Here is a 20,879-nt window from a genome sequence, read left to right as displayed (position 1 = left end):
CCAACCCTTTTCGCGACGATGATTCGTCATGAAATACGGCCCGTCGTATTTCACCATATTTGAAGATTATAAAATGTTTCCTACTCTTTACTCGCTCAATTTACCATTGCAAGGTAATAATTACGGCAAATGAAAAAAATGTTCTCGTGTCACAGCGTGAAACACGTACCGTGTCATAACTAAAAACACGAGAAACATAAACCACTTGCCTAAATGCGCAAGTAAATCGAATTTGAAAACGCTGTTAAAACGAGAGAGAGAAAGAGAGAAAGAGTCATGTCGGGGTACACTGGAGATTAAAAACTGTTTTATGCAACGCGTTCCGCTTCTCTAACGACACCATTTACTGCAACTGCGTGCGCTAATCTAGGCATAAAATAATAGGTCGCGCCAAATACTGTGACAATCGCACAGCGAAATCGAAACGTGAAACGTTATCACGTTTCGCTGCAGAGAGATATATATATATATATATATATATATACATGATATATATATATATATATATATATATATATACATTTGAAGTGATCGTGGCTTTAGATCGAGGTGCTCGATGTTATCCACGTACGTGAGAATCGCGCTCTGCGTAATAACTCGATATATATGTGAGATTTCCTCACTATCATATTCCTGCTCAATATCATAAAATAAGGGATAAACGAAAGACGCATGGAGCGATAATAATGCTCCACGCCAGATGAGGAGAAGTAACGTCGACATCTGAAATCGCCGTTTTTGGTACGAGAGGCACGTAAACCACGCGACATTGTAAAAGACCCAGACAGGGTGACGACAGTTGCCAGTGTCTCCGTTGGACTGGGTTGAGAAAGTGCGAGAAATGGCATAAAGAAAAGGGTGAGACGCGGTGCAGAGCGTGCTTGATGGGTCGGAGGAAGGCTTGATAAATTGGGTTTCTCGCGATTACGGTTAGACGATGCAGCGTTGCTTGTACAATCCGCGAGACTAAAGTATCCCCCGGTTCCCACTGATCTCGACGTTGGGGGCGTGAGAAATTTTCATGCCATTCTATGTGCTGAGAATTCTTGACGTATTCTCATTTGGTTAAAACATGACGATGGAGAATTTGTCTAACGTTATGTCGCAATTTGCGCACATAAAGATAAAGTTTAACGTAGACAAAGCGTACGTTTCTGAATAGAATATTTAGCATTAGGTATCCAGAACTGCGTGTGTCGAGTAACATAACTGCAAATTAGAAGATTTGTAGCAATAACGGTATTTTAATATAAACGTAAATATCGCTTTTGTATGAGATAACACAATAGAAAACCGAAATGGGATTACCGCTTAACCGTTCAAACCGCGAGTAATGGAAATTATTTTTGAATTAAACACACTGACGCCACGCAATTGCGGCAGCTACAACTGATAGAATTTACAAAGTCAACTGAAGCGTTGTTCTGCAAATAAATATTTTACACAATGACAGATAATATAATTATTCGTTATAAGTGAGAATATTAAAAATTTATGAAATGACCAAGTAATTTATATTTTCAGCTAATAATTAAAATCCTCGACTAATTTGTTTTTTTTTTATCGCGATAATATTGTCAAAGCATAAAAAAGTTTTGCACGAAAGAAGTCTATCGATTTTTACAATCATAATTTAACCGTTTATTACAAAAAAGTATATGTTCCACAAATCGATTAAGGAACGGACGTTTACAAAGTACAAGGAACTTATTTTAGAACAATGCTGAATACATACATACTGCGTACGTATTACGTGGCGCTCGTGATCAATATTAAAAACTTCATGCATGATATTGTAATAAGAATGAAGATATTTATAGTAGCCATGTCGATGGTGTGACTTTATCAAATGGTCAAATATATACGCGTAAGCACACGGACCGATAGTCATTGAAGTAAGCTTGCGCGACGTGTTCTGGATTGTTTCTAACGCTGCAACGGCAATGGAACGTAGTTCAGAATCTATATTCTACGACCGGTCTAACTAACCATGTTGCGGTCGTATTCGCAGCTGCGATCTGCAGATGCGACTACCACAGTTACATAGTAATCTCATTTACAAATTCGTCAAAGGAATAGCTCGGAGATATGGAGTTACACCTATTATTATCTATCTTGCACGTGTAACACACAATGCAATCGATCCCGTATTACTATCCCATAGATAATGACTTCCGGCATATTCATTAAGCTTCAATATCATGTTTCAAATCCCGATGAAAAGCTCCAACCGCAATAGAAATCTAAATATTACGTCATACGAGCTTTCCTATCTAGTATACAACTCTTTATTCAATAAAATATAACGAATTACATTTATATGCGGTTTACAAAAAAAAAAAACGCAAGTGCGAATTTCTGTACCACGCGCTTTTACGGAAATAAAATCAAATACATGAAAATAAAATAAAACCAAAATAAGATAAAAAAAACGGAAGTTGAACACATTTTGGGCTTCATTCATTTTTCGTTGTAATATTCCAGAACAATGAGAACAGTACTGCATTTCTCTCTCATTCAAGACTCTTCAAATTAGCTCATAAATATTGGATATACACCGAAGAATTCAATGCGCAAGAGAGATTACAAGATTCTTTTATTTCGTACAATTTTCAAAAATATTCCGTAATATAAATAATACGGCACATCATGCGTGGCATATATCGGCGACATTATTCCCTCCCATATCAAGCGCACTGGCTTACCAAACAAATGTAGTTGTATGCATTTTCTACTATTTTTGCACGTGCGATGCATTCCGAAAGCGATCTAGATACGACTGCGGATCGCACTCTATACGGCGTGATCGAAACGAGTGCGATTTTTCTTACAGAATAAACGCCACGGAATAAACTTGTAGTACGTAAGTATGCTCTCACGTAAAATTTCAGTGAGAAAGCCAGTGTGATAATGCTAGAGAAAATTTCCGGTTGTCATGTATAATGGAATTAGGTTCGCGCGCGATAGCCATCCTCGGTATATTACGGCATCAGAATAAAATGTAGAACTCGATTCTTCCCCGTTCTCGTTATCATTCGTATGCACAGAAGGAAAAATTCAACGGTTGGATGAGTTAACTGTGAACATTTCGCAAAATTTGAGAATATGTTCGTCTGGCGCGCTTAATTCGAAGAAAATCTTTCGCTTTGGAATTATGTTATTACAAAAGTGAACCATTTGATTCCCGGAAAGTTATACGGCTTAGATTATTCAAGGAATTAGAACGTCCGCTTTTCGTATTAAGCGTACCTAAATCCTTGCATTAAGCTTCAGCATGGAAGGACTAATGTTTACTAAAACACTTTGTGGACTTAGGTTGACAATGAACAGTAAGTAGATTTGCCTGAAACTTTGTGACAAAATGGTTTTAAAGTCGAATATGTTGCATCTAAATGCAATTTCGACAACAACATGTGAAAGAATTTTATGTAACCGTTTAATTTATATATATTTGCTGAGTATGATCTCAGAGGATAAATATTCATTTATATATTTTCAGTGATTCAAAATAACTCTTTAAATCCTCGCTTGTGAAATACAATCTGAAAAAATGCGCAAAATATCAAAATTATTTATTAATTATTACCTGAATATGTTTTAAAATAATTTATCAGACTACTTTAAATTTAATCGTCAAATTCGATAATAGTTGTTTATTAAAAGGCTTGTAAAAAAAGATTGATTAATTTAATTCAAATCTACAGCATTCGATATCAATTAGAACAAAAATGCTACTAATGCAAAATAAAATTTTAACATTTCCTTAATTTAATTTTCAAATTTCAAAGTGATTGTTATAATTATTAAAATTATCTCATGTACAATGAATCACGCACACAAACAATTAGTGTACAAAATTCAGTAAGTATTCAATGTACATTAATTAATTTATACCGTATATTAATTTGTAAGCAGCAATTAGAATAATTTCAACGCAATTGGAAGGTAACTTTTTAAATTACGATTTATTTATCTATGCCATAAATCGTATTAGTTATTGAAACATATTTTGATAAGACCTCTCGTTCTTATTCATTATGAAACCGCACGTGGAGATTCTGCGGTTTATAACATCTTTGTCTATCTCGGTCCATTTAAATACGCGGAATAAATCGCGCAATTCTCTGGTGAGAAGAAACGAACAATAGTATCATCCTCATCTCACTCGGACAATAGTCGACATGTTACGCAAACGCGCTTTACCTGTGAATGCGAATGATACTCGGTGCCGGCGCCGTTTGGGAATCTGAACCGGAAGGGACTGTGTACGGGACAGTTGAGGCGAAACGGGCTTTCGGCGGGCAGTCTGGGCGGTGGATGAGTATGCGGGCCAAAAATCACGCAGTCCATGGGCATGGGTCGCCCGGGGGCGTGATCGAGAGATCTGCAGGAATAGTTCATAGGCGGTCGCATGGCTGCTGGATGGTCGATCGGCGGCGGCGGTCTGCCTGGATGCTGCGCTTCGTGCTGTCGATGCTCCATCCGCGGTACGTGTTCAGTCGATCGACAGCCGTGCTCGTGAGGCCTTCCGAAGTGATGATCATGAATGTGACTGGAGTGATCTTTTAGTCGGCAAGGATGCTCTATGGCGCGCATCACGCGGCCGCGGTCCATGCCGCTCCCTATACTGCCCGGTGACATCGAGGACGGAGCGACGGGATGATCTATGACCGATCGCGGTTGCTCCGTACGAATTTGCTCCATCGACCTGCTCATTCCTTCCATCGGTCGCATGGATTGATGATGTTCGACGGAGGTACGCATCGTATCAGACGGCGGCTGACGAATGATGGAGTCGATCGATCTCATCGACTCCATCGATCTCATCGTTTCGGTCGAGCGCATACCGTGTTCAAACGGACGCATCGGCGAGGGATCGGTCGATCTGCACGGCCTCTCCCAACATCGCGGCACCGTCGCCGCGCCGCTGCTTCCGCCAAACATTCCGCCGCCACCACCTCCGCCGCCGCCGCCGCCGCCGCCGCCGCCGCCACCACCGCCTCCACCGCCAACGTGACCTTGAGGTATCCAACCGTACGGATGATCCATTGCCGTAGCGAGCCGCCGTTACTGCGCTCGTACTCACGGATCTCCTCGCTGCCGCATGGCCCTGTCCGGTGCCATGATCTGCTTTTATCCGTCGCCGCGTTGTCACGCACTGTCACTCGCGAGGGCTGACACGCGCGCGTTGTCGCTGACACGTCACGATGACGACGACGACGACGACGACGATGACAACGACGAGGACGACGCGTCACCTCGCGCGCCTCGAGGAGCGCGCTCCAGATTGAAGAGAATAAGAAAACAAGCACGGAAGAAACAAACCGCGTTTCGCGGCCACGTAGAGATGCGATGAAAAAGCACACGCGAACGGAATCGCGTGTAACGCGAAGATGACTGTCGTCGAATGGAAGAAACGCGAATGAAGAGTGAGACCGAAAGACAGAGCGCGATTGCGAGAGAAACGTAAATGAAAGTCGAGAGACGCGAAACGAAAGTAAAATATAGGCTATCCAACGGTTTCTTCGCGAATTAGGAAAAAGTTCGAACGATAGAGAAAACCGTACGCGAGTGCGGCAGCGACGGAAAACCGACGCATCGCGATGCCGCGCTCCCCAACACTGAACCTCGCAGCCTCGACTGCCGCGCAGTCCCTCCACGCAAACCAGCCGACCGACCCACTATCCTCGACAGCCACCCTCATCCCCCCTCCCGCCACCTAGTCATCCCTCCCACATATACCCTTCCATACCCCGGCATGTCTCATCCGCCAGCATCACCAACCCCTCAGCGGCAACGCGGCTCTCCTTCATCCCCGTGGACCGCAATGTTCGCCCACCGCCTACAGTTCAACTTTCCTCCCTCACTCTCGTCCCTTCCCACCAGCATTTCTTCCTCGAACTCAGCCGCAGTTCCCCCTTTTTTCTCTTCTTCACGAGGTGCCGCTTCTTCTCCCATAATCTTCTACTCTCGCTTTTCGTCCTTTTTCTCTCTTACTGTCTCTCCGATTTCCATCGCAGCGAACAATCATCGAATTTGCCAATTATCGTTTATTATCCATTCCTCTTCCTTTCCTTGAAATTCATCTCTGCGATCTTGTTTGTGTGCTTTCATTTCTTTAGCTGTTTTCCCCTTCGTTATGCTGCATTCGATAAAACAGTTTCTTTCGAAAATCGGAAATGACTGATTCTTTCATGACTTCTTTCGTCTCGTCTAGATGCCGATTTCTTCGTGATTTGGAGAAGCCAACCAAAGTGGGTCAGGGGAAGTATCGAAAACTCGAAGCGTCGCATAGGAAAGGATAGGCTGATGTGCATGATTGGAGACCGAATATCGGGGACTGCTACATGTCCCATACGCTGAGAGCGCGTGAATGAAAAACGGCCGATCGATTCCTCAACGAGTAGGTGGCTCTCCTGACGCCACGTCTCATTCCCGTACACACTATCCCCAATTCCCGTGTCGTTGAAGCATTAGATGGATGCTCTCTTAGAGCTATTAATTACATGTAAGCTTTCACGTCACAGCGCAATTCATTCCTCCCCTTTACCCTCAACTTGAATTACCGACAAGCCTTCATTGAACGATATTGATACAAAGTAAATTTATTTAAGCAAAACGATTATTAAGACTTAAAATATCTAGAATTTAAAATCATCCGCGGCAGCGATTGTACTCAATGACGAAAGATATACGAATAATTTACACAAAAAAGAATAATTGCGTGATTTGATATAAAATTTAGTTTTTAAATTCAGAATCCGTGACCTCGATGTAAATAATATATATTGAAACTAGGTATCTTTTCTCCCTCACTCCCTTGATTGAATGATATTACCCGAAACCAGTATAAACTGTACGAATAAATATTTTACAAAGATACACAAGGGAGATGTGTACGAGTGCGTATTGATGTTATATATGGAGCCATAAACAGACAGGGTAACCCTATGTCGTATTATTAATAAACGAAACTAATTTTAAATCGGCAGATTTATGGGTCAATTTAGAATTAGTTTCTACGCACGCGTCGCTAATATATCAAAGGAAATTATTATTTATAACACATTTCTAACTTGTATCAAATATCTTTTTTTTTTTATTGTTAGCAGGTTTTGTACGCGTGTACAGAAATGAAAATTCTCGATTGAAGGTAAAATCGATTCCAAATTAACTAAGAAAACATTGTTACTAAAAATAATATAGCAAATGTCGTAAATTTCATCATAGTGCAATCAATAAGAAATACTGAAAGTTCTTTTATAGAGTGGCACTAATTATACGGCAGTTCTCGTTTCAATTGAAATCGGTGATATAAAAGTTTTAGTCAAATCGAACAATCTTTCTTTCCAACGCGTAACTAATATGCAGCAAAGCTTTTACTCTGCGCACTCGATACAAATCAACGCCTCTTGTTAAACTTCTGCGATAATTGAATAGCTATGCTTGTAAAAAAAAAAAAAAAAAAAACGTTCAATCTATATTGATATAACTCAACTGCGCACAATAAAAAATTTTCTGTTGACGTGTACAATACGATATTGAATTGTCAAATTACATACCACTTGGAGGCCGAACAAAATTTGAAAAGTTATAAGCAATATTCAAATTCTTCGTATATTTAATTCAACATATGACAGTTACGATTATATTTAAAAACAGCTAATTTGTTTATACAAGATTAATATGTTGTACTAAATTAAATCCTGACTTTTGTTACAATGATGTAGTAAAACTTTATTTGCAAACATTTTCAAAAATAAATCATTAATATCATTATATAACTTGTAACTTTTAAACATAATTTTTAAAATGTTTAGTTTTAAAAATAAAAAAATTTTCGCTGCGCTTCGATAAGCTTATTTAAGATTAATCTCTGTGTTTATCATATTTTATACATTATTCTGGCTGAATAAAATAACGAAACTATTCGAGTCATTTCTTTTTAAATCGAAATGATGCAAGTCAAATTTCTAGCTGCAAGCTAAACAAGCATTTGCCATTACATCATGCATCCTGAATAATTCATCGCTTGACGCCAGCAGTGTAACCCTTGAATGTATTCTGTTACCATTTAGCAACGATGCTAATTTTCTATGCACACACACACACACACACCTTACTTTCAAGATAATTGCTTTTGACACACCTAAGTTTTTGCATTGTTCCAAAAGTTATCATCGTACGTAATGTTTCCAAATTATTGCAAAAAATATTACATGAAAATGTTTCTTAATAATTCTTAATATCCTAATACTTCTTATATACCTTCTATTCATGTATAAAGACACCAACTTTAAAGTTTACTGAATTTTTATGAATAGACTTGACAATGATTCTTGCGTGGTCACGTTCACGTTCCTCAGCAAAAACATGACACGCTAACCTACATTCCAAGGTTGACCTATATCTCCATACGTGCATTCAAAAACCGTCGTGTCACTAGATCTTCCGCATTCGTCTATATAACGTCGATGTCAATAATTTGAAAACATACACGATATAATTACGTTGTTACGGATATCGATTATACAGAATTACCTAAATTATTGTTGTGCCGTCACAGCAAATAGCAATTCATCAAACAGAATTAAATTTTTAGATAGTAAGCACGCGTATTATGTAATTGAAACATTTAATGCCATTTAGATAAAATTTTATTGCCAATAAGTGAATATTTTTGTGAGCATTCATATAACTGCAACTCGTAAAATGAATAATTGAAAAGATTCGATAAGCCATATTCGCATGTGACACATTGAACAGAAATTGCAGCATTTACTGACTATAGCATCAATAGTTATGGCATTTCAATGAATCACATTAAACATAAATCTATAAAGCAAATTTGCAGATAGGCATCAGACGCATCCTATTAATTTCTAAGCGAATTTGTAAAATTTTACTGTGTTTTGCTTAATCGAGCATATTGATTATTAATAATATATTCGTATTTGCATCGAAATACTGGTATTAGTAATTATGAATCTCTTGTATAATTAATATTTTGTAAATCAATTCAGTCCCTCAGGATGCACCCTAATTTAGCTTGATGATACGCTATTTTCTAAAAGATCCCGTTACTAATTGCGTTCAAGTATGTATGGTCACTTACTTAAAGCGTCCTTGTTCCATTTACGAGACCTTTGTGCAATTTGAGGAATAGAGATACTTGCCAAAGTTTATTGCTTATAAAATTTACGTCCGCAGAGAATAGCAAATTTGACATTGATGTGCATAATTTCTCATTAATAAAGCAAAAATACTCGTGAAAGAATCAAGTTGTTAAATCATAGTAAATGGTTATTGGTCAATATCATATAGTAAGTAATTTTTTCCCTATATTAATCTCCAATTTAGTTGTTAATGTCAATAATAACTTAAAAGGCCTGAGGTAATCAAGCATTTTCGTTCAAATAATCTTGTTACAGTGTAACACAGATAGTACAAAGTGAATAAAGCGCTTTAAGTCAGGCCGCGGCTCAAGAGCGTGCAGCAGTAAAACTGTTTGAGCCACGCACTTGCGAAATCAACTGCGTCGCAAATGTAAAGCTGTAATTACTCAGCAATCATATTAACAAATAATCATTATACTAATCAGTTAATACATTTTAGAAGACAGATTTACTAAACTATTCATGCAAAAATAAATAATTATTTAGATATTTTTCAAATGCAAAAATAAATTCTATTTATATATTTCATTTCAAAGTTTAACCAAAAGTACTTTTGTATAAAACTTTCATTAAATAATTGCTCCAGATTAACTTATGCTAATGTAAATTTAATGATTCGGACGCAAGCTTATGAATTACAAATGTCATTAGTATTCCTCGCGACTGCGCGATCGACTCCTTGGTCATCGCTATTTGGATAGATAAAATCTACATGTATTACGCGTATCGTTCAATTTATCGTCATGTCAACGTTCGATATGAACATCACAATTTTATGCATTCGTTCTAATCTTTTTATAGTACCAATTTTATTTTTGCAAAGAAACGTGTGATCCTTTTTGTAACGTAGATAACGTTTTATCATAATCAAAAACACGAATGCATTTTTCCTGGTAAAACTGACATGTAATAGACATCGACTGATACTCATGCTTATACAGGCACAGAATCCGCAATATACTGATTGTGAGTATAGTGCGCGTTCATTCGATAATTCTCAATCCTCTTAACTAAAATTCGCTTTAAGCCTTTGCACAGCAAAGTTCGTAGTTATCCATGTAGAGATGCATTAAAATTGCAACTAATTCTTTAATGTAATATGATAAAATGTATTTATATAATTTGATATTATAAGTAACATATGAATAATTATATACATAAATAATCATTAAATAAAAAATATTTTATCATGTAAAACTTAATTATTTTAATTAAAACGTACGGAAATTTTAATAATAAAAAATAAGACAACTTTTTAAATAATATATCATAATATCACTCCAAATTCTCTGTATGTTAATTATTGTTATAATTGTATTTGTTCGCTAACAGATAATTTCAACATTATTACAGTATATATTCAGAATATTCAACAAGGGCGATGCAACACACTAAATGAATTAAGCAAGACATGGGAGCGCTATTTTTTTAAGCGCGCCTAACGCGAGGCATGTTGCACAAGATTTGATTGAGGGCATTATTTTTTTTAATAGTAACATTATTTTATTAAAATATAAAAATAAGCATGTAAATTAATAAAATATTAATTAATTAATTAATTAAATGACTATCTGTAAATATAACTGACACGAGTTGAATTACTTCGCAAGCATCTAAACGCGGTCAGGTTCTGAACATGACTTTACTACTGAACGTTGTTAGGTCACGGTCTGACCTAGCGCGCTTTAATCACTTTCTACTCTGCGCTATACTGTAATAGAATTCTTTCAACAGTAATACATAATTATCTCAGATTTAAGATATTGTCCAGACTGCTTTGGGGTCACGAAAGAATCGGAAAGAAACTCACAAAAGCATGAATGCACGAAATTAAGAAATTTATAACTTTAAATCAACTTACACATTGTTCCGTAATATTCTATAGGAGAGACTAAAGTACAGCGGTTGAATTTTAAAAGACCATAGCTCGCTTTAGCAGAGTCAGTATCTTCAAAGTTACGCGCAACACTCGTAAATTATATTCAGTAGCTCTTAATAATGTTAACATCTTCGTGAGGGTTGTAATAGATAGGCTTTCAAAAAGATTTTTCACAAAATCTACTAACACGTCGTTGCACGTGTTTCTAACATTTTCTATTTTGTAAAGAAGGTGCATTGCTCTATTTCTTATTCACGAAACGTTTTCATGTTAGCATGATTTTACATGTCTTTATACAAGAATAACATTTCTTTCCCTTAGTACACCTGCCTACCTCCTACAGTACACATCATAAAATGTTAATATGGTACCTTGTGTGGTTAGTAGAGTCATACATCAAAATTTCCATAAACGAATACCTAATGTCGGAATCATTCCCGTCGCAAATACAAGCCATAGATCTTTATAACACGCGCCCGACATTTTCCGGCTCGTATTTTCCAGCGAATGATTCCTCTATCAAAGTAATGTAACAAATTGGGTTAGCGGATGCACATACGTTCAGAGTTATCCCAGCATGACGCAAAAATATTGGGAAGCTGCCTTCTATAGAAGACGAAGTGTGATGGCATGCACATTCTTTGAAACCTTCCAGTCGATACGTATTTAAAAATGTTTCAAGTAAATTTTTACACGAGAACCCGAAGAACTTTAACCCGCGTTTAATAACTTAGCACTTCTCACTTTCTAAAATGTCGTATAGTCTTTCCAAATTATCTTCATTTATTGTGAATAACATTCTATTGCTTCACTTTATTATTGTTTTGTAAAAAATTGAATAAATAATAAATAGGACAAACTTAATTTCACGATATTAAACATTGCATAACTATTCAATTTTCTGTAGCATGAAAAATGTCTATATTAATTTAAAAAATAAAGTTTCTTCACTTAGAAAATCAGTTGTTTGTAAAACACGCACAAATACGGAACTAAAGAAAGTAAAATATGCGCGGCCAATTCATTATTTTCCGAGTTAAAACTTCAGAACAACTGCAAAGAATATTTATTATAGATCTTTGTTTTTCTTGAATTAATTCTGACTGATGTATTTTTACAAACACAACTCCTCTGCTAACTATTTCGTTACGTAAAATTGAAAAAACTTCTCACGTTAAATAATTTAAAAGAAACAAAGTTTCATTAATAAAATAATAATAATAAGCTTATGATATCGTGCAATGCTGACAGCATGAAAAATCAAGGCAAATTTTAATTAACAATTTCACCTGAATAATTCTCCTGTCCCTCATTGTGTCACCTATCACTGATGCAGAATATATACGCAATCAAATACGCATTAAATATCTAACGAAGCGAACGATTTTCCATTTATCTCTATGATTTATGCGCCGCATCAGCCATACGAACGAAAATAATACTTTTTTTTTTGGAATAAAGAACTAAAAAATTAGCTACCGATAAAATAACTCGAATTATCGTCTGGTTTATATAACTTTATATTGTGGCTAACCTAAACTGCAGTTTCTAATAATGTTTTGTATGCGTGTGTGTGCATTGTAATATAAAGTAATAATTTTTTAACTAATAATAATACTCGTGTTTTTAAATCATTTCTTTCGTGTACTAGTGCATACACAATTTATTCCAAATGATTTTCTCTTCTAAATTTGTCAATAAGAAAATTTATCCCAAAAATTCTCAAATAACTTTTTGCGTGACGATTAAAAAACCAATTAAATATTACTTTATTTAAATTCCACTAATTTTTACCATTACATTACGGTTCAAGAGTAAAAAAACACATTTTAAACAAACAAATTTTTATTTTTATCCATCTTGTAAGCCAAAACGTTTAAAACAAAAATTTACAATAATCGAAAAAAAGTTTGATTAATTTCTATATATAAATTTGCCTTCCGTCGACAAATCTTTAAATAACTCGTTACTATGCGCGAAGAATTTATTTTTCCAGTCTAGTAACACCAATCAATCGTTTCAAGCTCTGTTAGACACATGGAAGGTTGTATTTGCAGAAACTTCGGGGAACTTTTAAAAAAGTATATCCAACATACCAGCCATTATTAAAGAGACGATGACGTAAATGAAAACAAAATCTGTCCCAAAAATTTATTTGTTCTATTGCAGAGTTTCAAAGTCGAAGCTTACGCGAAATGCATTATTTACGCGTACAGAAAAGTAAGATAATATTTTGTTCCGAAGATCCTCGTTTCTAGTTTGCGATCAAAACTTTTCAATGCCGCGCTATATCTAAATTGCGCATGCCGATCATTCCTAGTTCAGCGGTTCAGTGATGCGGGTTTATGCATCTCGATGTCAACGCCGGAGGAAGCTATTCAATATATCGATAGCTATAGCACCGTGGCAAGAAAATATATACGCGCGCATTGATACCTGACCATACGCGTGTGAGAGAGAATTTCGAATTGCACCCGCTGAAGATTAACGACGCGGCACCGCATCGATCGCGCCTGTGCGTCCTCGTCTCGCTTTCGAAAGAAGAAGCAATAAGGAAAGATAGATGCGAACTCGCTGTCTTGGTGTTTACACCGAACCGAAAGAAAGGCGGCGGCGAGGGAGGAAAAGGAATCGTCGTCTCCCTCTCTCTCTCTCTCTCTCTCTCTCTCTCTCTCTCTCTCTCTCTCTCGCTCCGGAACTGGATGGATACTTATTGAAGCAATTAAGAGTTTTAATTACGTACGATTATAAGTTTAATCGGACGTCGTTCGTAATTGCCGCGAGCTCACACGAGCGCATTACCGTTCGCGATATATCATTCTGTTACACTGGACCTGTCCATGTTACCATTCCATCGGCATGGCCTCGATTTATCATATATTGCGCCAAGGTGAAACCATCAAATGAAGACTGCAAACGCGGGTGCAAATAACTCAAGGGCGACATGATACAATGGTACGTTATGGCTGTACATTGAAATCGCGAAATTAAACGAGTGTATCCCGCAACAATAAAAAAAAAGGGGAGCAATTTAGCTCGCAAGCGATATTCTGCCAAATAGCTGAAAACGGGTTCTCTTTACAAGTCATCATTGTTGAAAATTAAAGGAAGAACTTCCGATGTACAACAATTTCCATTGTCTACAATAAAGTGAACATCAACTTAGTGGTAGAGTGAATCGTGGGACTTTCAACGCGGTACTCTCTAGATTCATTACAAGCAATTTCGCGAGATCACGCGAAGCTGTGCTATGCACAAAAAAATATACGTGTAGCACTCGACCATTCGCGAATTTTGTCCTCATGACCACACATTAGTGACAAACAACGTGTTCTAGAAACCTTGCCAAGCGCAAGTAGTAACTGGCTCCACTAATTCGCGTAATAAGTGGTAACGTTTTAGAGCTAAACCAGAGTAGCTCTGAATTAACACGTTTTTACCAAATCTATTCATTGTACCAGCGACAAATTTGGCACAGATTTGGCACATCATTAAGTTAAAAAAAAAAAAAAAATGTACTCTTTCTTTATAAAAAAAAAAGATACATATCTATTAAGACAAGAAATATAATGAAAAACGAATTTGGAAGTATTGATCCTATAATATGATTGACATAAACATAAATTATTTTGTATCCCTCTAGAAAAATAAGGTAACGACACGGAATTGTCAGAAATACCAATAATTGGATGTCTTATTTATTTTTCATTACGAATACGTCTACGTCAAAAACACAACTTTACCCTTTTATATTTGTACATTTATCTATATTAAAACAAGTAGAAAAATGTGTAACAATTGTTCATTATTATATTCTTAAAATTTGAGACGTGAAAAAGTTCCGAAATAAAATAAAATTAAAATAAATTACTAAAACTATCTTCCATAAAGACAACAAGACACTTTTCGCGAGATAAATAAAATACTCGCCAGTTACGTCACGCTGTCATATTTGATTGCGTTAACGTGCGTTTCGGAGATATCGCTGCTTTTTCGTTTTGTTCTCATGCAAACATAACGCACAACGTGTTTCGCTATATTCTACTCTCATGCATTCCATATCATGGGAGGTTAAAGCGCATTTTTTTTGTTCCTACTTTATCTCCGTCAGATTTATTTTATCAAGAATTTTCAAACGAACGCGGGGGAACACCGACGTTCCCAGGGGTTCGTTTAAATGCGGCGGTGTCGGGCTCGCGATTTACGACGGGCTTTTTGCGGGACTTCGCGCGACAAATATAATTCAAGGGCCAATCAATAATTGATAACCCTAATAAATTGAATCTCATTGTGATTCAATTACGCTCTGCTTCCGCTTTTCATCATTCGACACTTCGTGCGACAATTACCCAGCGCGTTGACCGCCGCTACTAATATACAATGCACACATTGCCGTTGCATAACACTCGACATTATTAATAAGAGGGAATTAAGGTCCGTGGATTATCGTGAGTGGGCGAAGAAAAATATGGAATAATCGGTGCACGTGCTAGTTAAAATGATCGCATGTACCGATGGCTTATATTACTGATCCTTATGCGACGACATCATGAGTTGTCCCGATTATTTTTGCATGGAATGAAAACCCGACGCATCCCGCGGGATCACGTTAAAACGAACAAATTGTTTAAGCGAACGAATTACATACATCAAATATTTAACTTATAACCAAATGGCAATAACATTTTATTAATCCGTAAAAAAAATTTAGTTAATATTTCACTTTGGATGTTGGATATATTTAGTCTCGTTGTGTGCAGATTTTCTTTTGTACATCGTATTTCCCAATCAACATCAAAAATATAAGAAGTTAATAAATACCGAAGCTTTAATGTGATTTTCAATACGCTTTTAGCGCATGATGTAAATGTATTAAACACTAATGCAAAGGCTAATTCAGAATTGGCTTGATTTTCGACAATTATGTTATCCGTATAAAATAAATGATCGATTAATCAACCGTGAACGTTACAGAGAATTTTAACTAATGTAGAGATATACATCTTTTGCAAATAACTTGAATTTTACTCTTATAAAATCGATTAATCCGACGCACCTTTCAACATCGTCACGCTTTGAAAACAGCTCATCTCTTATCTAATTACGAATAAATGTTTCGATAGAAAGTGTATCATGCCATAGGACAGCACGAGATTAATGCTGGATTCCAATTACAGTTTATTAAAACAACTGAGCATGCAAATGTCAAATGTTATCGGAAAGCCATCGATCACGGAAACTTCAATAAATTTTAAATTGTAGGGAGTTCGATAGTAAAACAATAATAAATTTAGCGTAAATAACTTATGGTTAGAGCTTTAGATATTTCAGTTTTCATATGTGCATTTAATACAGCAGAAATAACTGGGAATCGTGTAATAATATAAATTCGTTAAATAAACAGAATAAAATAGAATCGATGCAAGCTTTCGTGCAATATTAAATATTAGCAATACTATTGTTTCAAAATTAGTTACATTACTTCAAAATAAAACTAACATTACTTTTAAAAAATTATTAAAGTATTTTGTAATTTTTTAAATTAATTTATAATTTATGCTTATAATTTTTAAATTAATTTAAAAAATGCTTTGTCAGTTCGGAAGATGTTTACGTACTTTGTTAAAATAAAAAAAAAACGTATTAAAATAACAAATGCAATTAACAATTTAAAGAGACTCTCGAGATTTAAACAAAAAATATTGTCAAGGCTAATGAGAGTCAGCGTTGTTATCAGTGCGCACAAGAAAAAGTTTATTCTACATGTCAATTAACAAACAAAATGGACGTTTCGACTTTCTTTGGGATCATTCTCAACATAATACAAATTTCGACTAATATAATATAATCTTAACAATTAATTGTCCAGCCATCGTCGATTCGATATTCGGCTGATTGTGAGTTATCCATGGCTTCGATGGTCTTCGTCGTGATCTAGTGTTATAGAGAGAGATCTCCTCTATCATATACGGTAAAAAAGCTACACCACAGGTTGTGCAAATCGTGAGTGACTCAGCCGAATATCGAATCGACCATAGCCAGACAATTAATTGTTACGATTATATTATGTTAGTCGAAATTTGTATTATGTTGAGAATGACCCCAAAGAGAATCAAAACGTTCATTTTGTTTGTTAATTAACATATAGAATAAACTTTTTCTTGTGCGCACTGATAACAGCGCTAACAGCGCTCTCGTTAGCCTTGACAATATTTTATGTTAAAATAACTTTTAAAAATAAATAAAAAGTATATAATTTAAAAAATGTCATCGTGTATATCATGATACAAAATGAAGTAGTTCTCAAGATCAAAAGCTGTCGTCACCTATCTAATTTGCAAAGAATCTGGACATGTGTATGTCACGTGTCTGATAACATATCTACAACTAATTTACATGCGGTATCCCGAATGGCCTAATTTTCACGTCCGAAGGCCAGATGAGGTTCGATCTAACGAGAATTAATGTTGCAACAAACAGGTCGTATTTAGGTTGGCAACTAATGGATCAACAGTCAGATCTGCAGCTACCGTTCAGCGTCAATAATTGGAACAACGAACAGTTTGTGTGCTCTCCTTACACTAGAGAACTGAATTATGGCTTTCATAATCTTGTCAAACTATGCACTCATAACGCTGTATTGCCACGTGCTATTAGTTCGACAATTGCGTACGTAGTACGCGTACTATAGCACAATACGCTTGAAGACGTATTATTACACATTGTTCGTTTACAGACAGCCATTTACAATACTTCCTTATGTAGAATCTTGACGAGACGCATTGAAAATTCAATTTTAATTTAGTAAATATATCAATAAAATTTAATTTAGTAAATATATCAATAAAAAATATATATGTATATATTATACAACGAAACTATTTTGCAATTGGCAGAGCAAATTTTACTAAAAATTATTTTAATACATTTATCTATAACATCATATCTAAAATTAATAACGATAAATTCAAATTTCTAATGATAATCATATCTTTAAATTTCTATTTTCATTATGTAACGACTTATATAAGAGAGTATTTTTATCGCTCTTATTGCACGTCAATCATTAATTAATAAAAAGGAATTATGGTTTATAGATCGTTTGCAAAGCTGTACAAATGGGACACGATATAAGCCGTATAGAGAGATCTATGATAGCTATTATACCCCGATTAACATACAAATCCGTTGAAGCATTATGCCATCATTATAGCGTGCACCAAACGGTCGTTTTAACTTCAGCTAAGTGAAAGTCGTAAAATCGGCTTTCCCAAGCAAAGTTCGACACGCTGTGCGATCAGTCCTAGAATGAACACCCATCCCTTGCATAAACGAGACCATAAACTTAACGGTACCACAAATACGTCAAGTGAGATACTTTCCGCAAGCCTCGCCAAAGCAAAGTGCATTTCAAGCACAAAATGTGCGTTGATATTCGAAGAACTCTTTATATTTCTTCTAAACAAAACATTTTACTATAAATTTTGTATTTATAAGTAATATAGCAATCAGAATACTTCAATATGGTATTCAGTTTGGAAATAACTGTTATTTCTAGTACTGCTCATATATAATTAGTTTAAAAATTAATAAATATGTCAAATAGGGAATATGTAGATTTATAAAATTTGTATATCAATATTTGTATTCCCTAATATAATATGTAATTATTCCTACATATACCTAATTATTATTTCTCTGTTCATAAAAATTTATTTATTATAATAATTTATTGTAATTCTTGTTGTATCACAATCAAAGTTTGTTTTTACTTTATTTTTCTTTCTGTGATAGACGTACTGCACATATCACTAACAAAGAAAAATGGACTTCAATATTTTGTATTTTCACGCTTAATTTAATTAAGTCTCTGCAAAAATATCAATACTATATTTGAAAAACATACGCATTCTATAAAATTATTTTTAACTTTTGCTATATGCATCGACAAATGCTACGAGTTTGTTGGCGTACTGAAAAGAAGTTAATGTCAATCAATGCACGTATTACGACACACGGTAATGTATCATAAAACTCACTGTCACTATAAAATTCATGAACAAAACATGAGCCACTATATTTAAGTAATTAAAGAAATAAAAAAAAAATACAAAAAAATATTCCGTAAAATATGCGTTGTAAATAAAAAATTTATAAATTTCTGAAATAATTCGTAAAAATGGATGTATAACAATATTGAAACAACTCTGTACGATCTCTCTACAGTGACTCTATTTAAGATTTTATAAAAAATACATCCTGTGTGTAAATGTAATTGTGAAAGTTTTATACAATTTTTACAAAACAGTATTATAATGTACATGTTCTGCAATAGTGTTATTAAAACTATTCTTTGTATTTTTGTATGTATTTCATAACTGTATTTTTCGTATTTGAGATGAAAAAAGTACGTGCTCATTACAAGGAAAAGAGAGGTGGAGTAGAAAAACAAAAAATATAATGTGCATATAGAAAGTGTGAGTAAAAGGAATAGACTTATTGTTATGCGTAGCGACGGTACAGCGCGGAATCATTCTTCTTTTTCGAGCGATATTTCAAGGCGCACATTATATAAATGTAATTGGTACCCTTTAATTTTATTTTTCACGATCGGAGAACAGTAGAAGTTCATGCGCGAATTCGGATCGTTATCCCGGGCATATGTATTCGTCCAAAACGGAATAGAGGAGCAGAAGCGGCAGAAATCCTGTTCGTTACGCCGGCTTTAAGGTACGCTTGATATTCAACCAAAGTACAGTGCCATTTTGATATTCGTTGCAAGCTCAACGAGGCAAGCTCAGTCATATTATTATACTGACGGTTTGCGTAAGCCGCACGAAACGTATTGCACATGCGTGGACATTAGTAAAAATTGACTATCTATGATTTTTTAAATATCATTTCGTGTAATTTAATGCTCTTATGTCTCTCTTATTTTCCAATTCCTACAAGCAGCTTCTACGTCCGCAAAATATGAAAATAATTGTACCTCTCCATATTACCATTTCTGTCGGAAAATTCTTGGGATTCTATGTGCCTGCCTATATATTTAGCTTCCGTTTCACCACTGCACCTGACGCGTTCACCGAAATTGCAGATAGAACAAATTCAACCAATAAGAACTTCTTTTGTTTTTAGAAAGACAAAATTACCAACAAAATCTTTGATATCTGTCTCTGCTTATTCATATGCATGATACTTACAAGACTTGTGTATGTATAAATCAATTTTAAAAAGAAAACTGATGAAAATACATAAGTGCTCAAATTTAACATCCAGTCTAAATTTTCGTTAATTAAATATAAATATGTATTAAAATTTGTCCAAAAAAATTTATATAGTAAATGGTTGAAATCAATAAAGTTATATAAAATTAAATTCATTAAATTTAAATTGTTACCTACATTGTTACATACAATTTTATATTACTATTGTTATATTATCGCGATGCTATTTTTGCTTTTATAATATTTAATTTCTATTTTATATATTATTAAATATTAAATGAAACGCATATTTATGTATACTTTTACTTTCAAGTTTTCTAAAAAAAAAAAAATATATATATATATATATATACAAAATTAAATATTTTAAGAAATAACCGACGCGTCGTCAAGTATTTACATTAAAAATAATAAAGTAAAAATGTTTATTACGCAAAAAATGTATATTCTCACACGATTTCAATGAGAAAAACAAAAGTTTAGTTCACTGTAATTCTAGCGAATGAGATTTGTGCGAGCTTAATTTTTTACAACCAGGCAAAACTTCGTTAACGTTATATTTCTGAACATTACATTTTTTTTTAAATTATGCTTGCG

The 20,879-nt window shown here is 35.0% G+C and overlaps 1 protein-coding gene across 11 annotated transcripts in view; it reads right to left on the bottom strand.

Annotated features, from left to right (window-relative positions):
* Positions 1-20,879, bottom strand: part of LOC105193883 (peripheral plasma membrane protein CASK) — a 196,950-nt gene that overhangs the window by 110,191 nt on the left and 65,880 nt on the right. Inside the window, exon 1 of one of the 11 annotated variants that reach the window (XM_039450286.1) lies at positions 4,204-5,652. The exons of the other annotated variants lie outside the window; for them this stretch is intronic. Within the exon in view, the coding sequence (XP_039306220.1) occupies positions 4,204-5,049 (846 nt within the window). The 5' untranslated portion in view covers positions 5,050-5,652. Of the gene's footprint in view, positions 1-4,203; positions 5,653-20,879 lie in introns of those variants that run through there. 11 annotated transcript variants of the gene reach the window in all.

Source organism: Solenopsis invicta, chromosome 6, assembly GCF_016802725.1.
Source record: "Solenopsis invicta isolate M01_SB chromosome 6, UNIL_Sinv_3.0, whole genome shotgun sequence".
Classification (NCBI taxonomy): domain Eukaryota; kingdom Metazoa; phylum Arthropoda; class Insecta; order Hymenoptera; family Formicidae; genus Solenopsis; species Solenopsis invicta.
The sequence above is the reverse complement of the archived record's forward strand: the minus strand, read 5'-3'. Positions and strand labels throughout refer to the sequence as shown.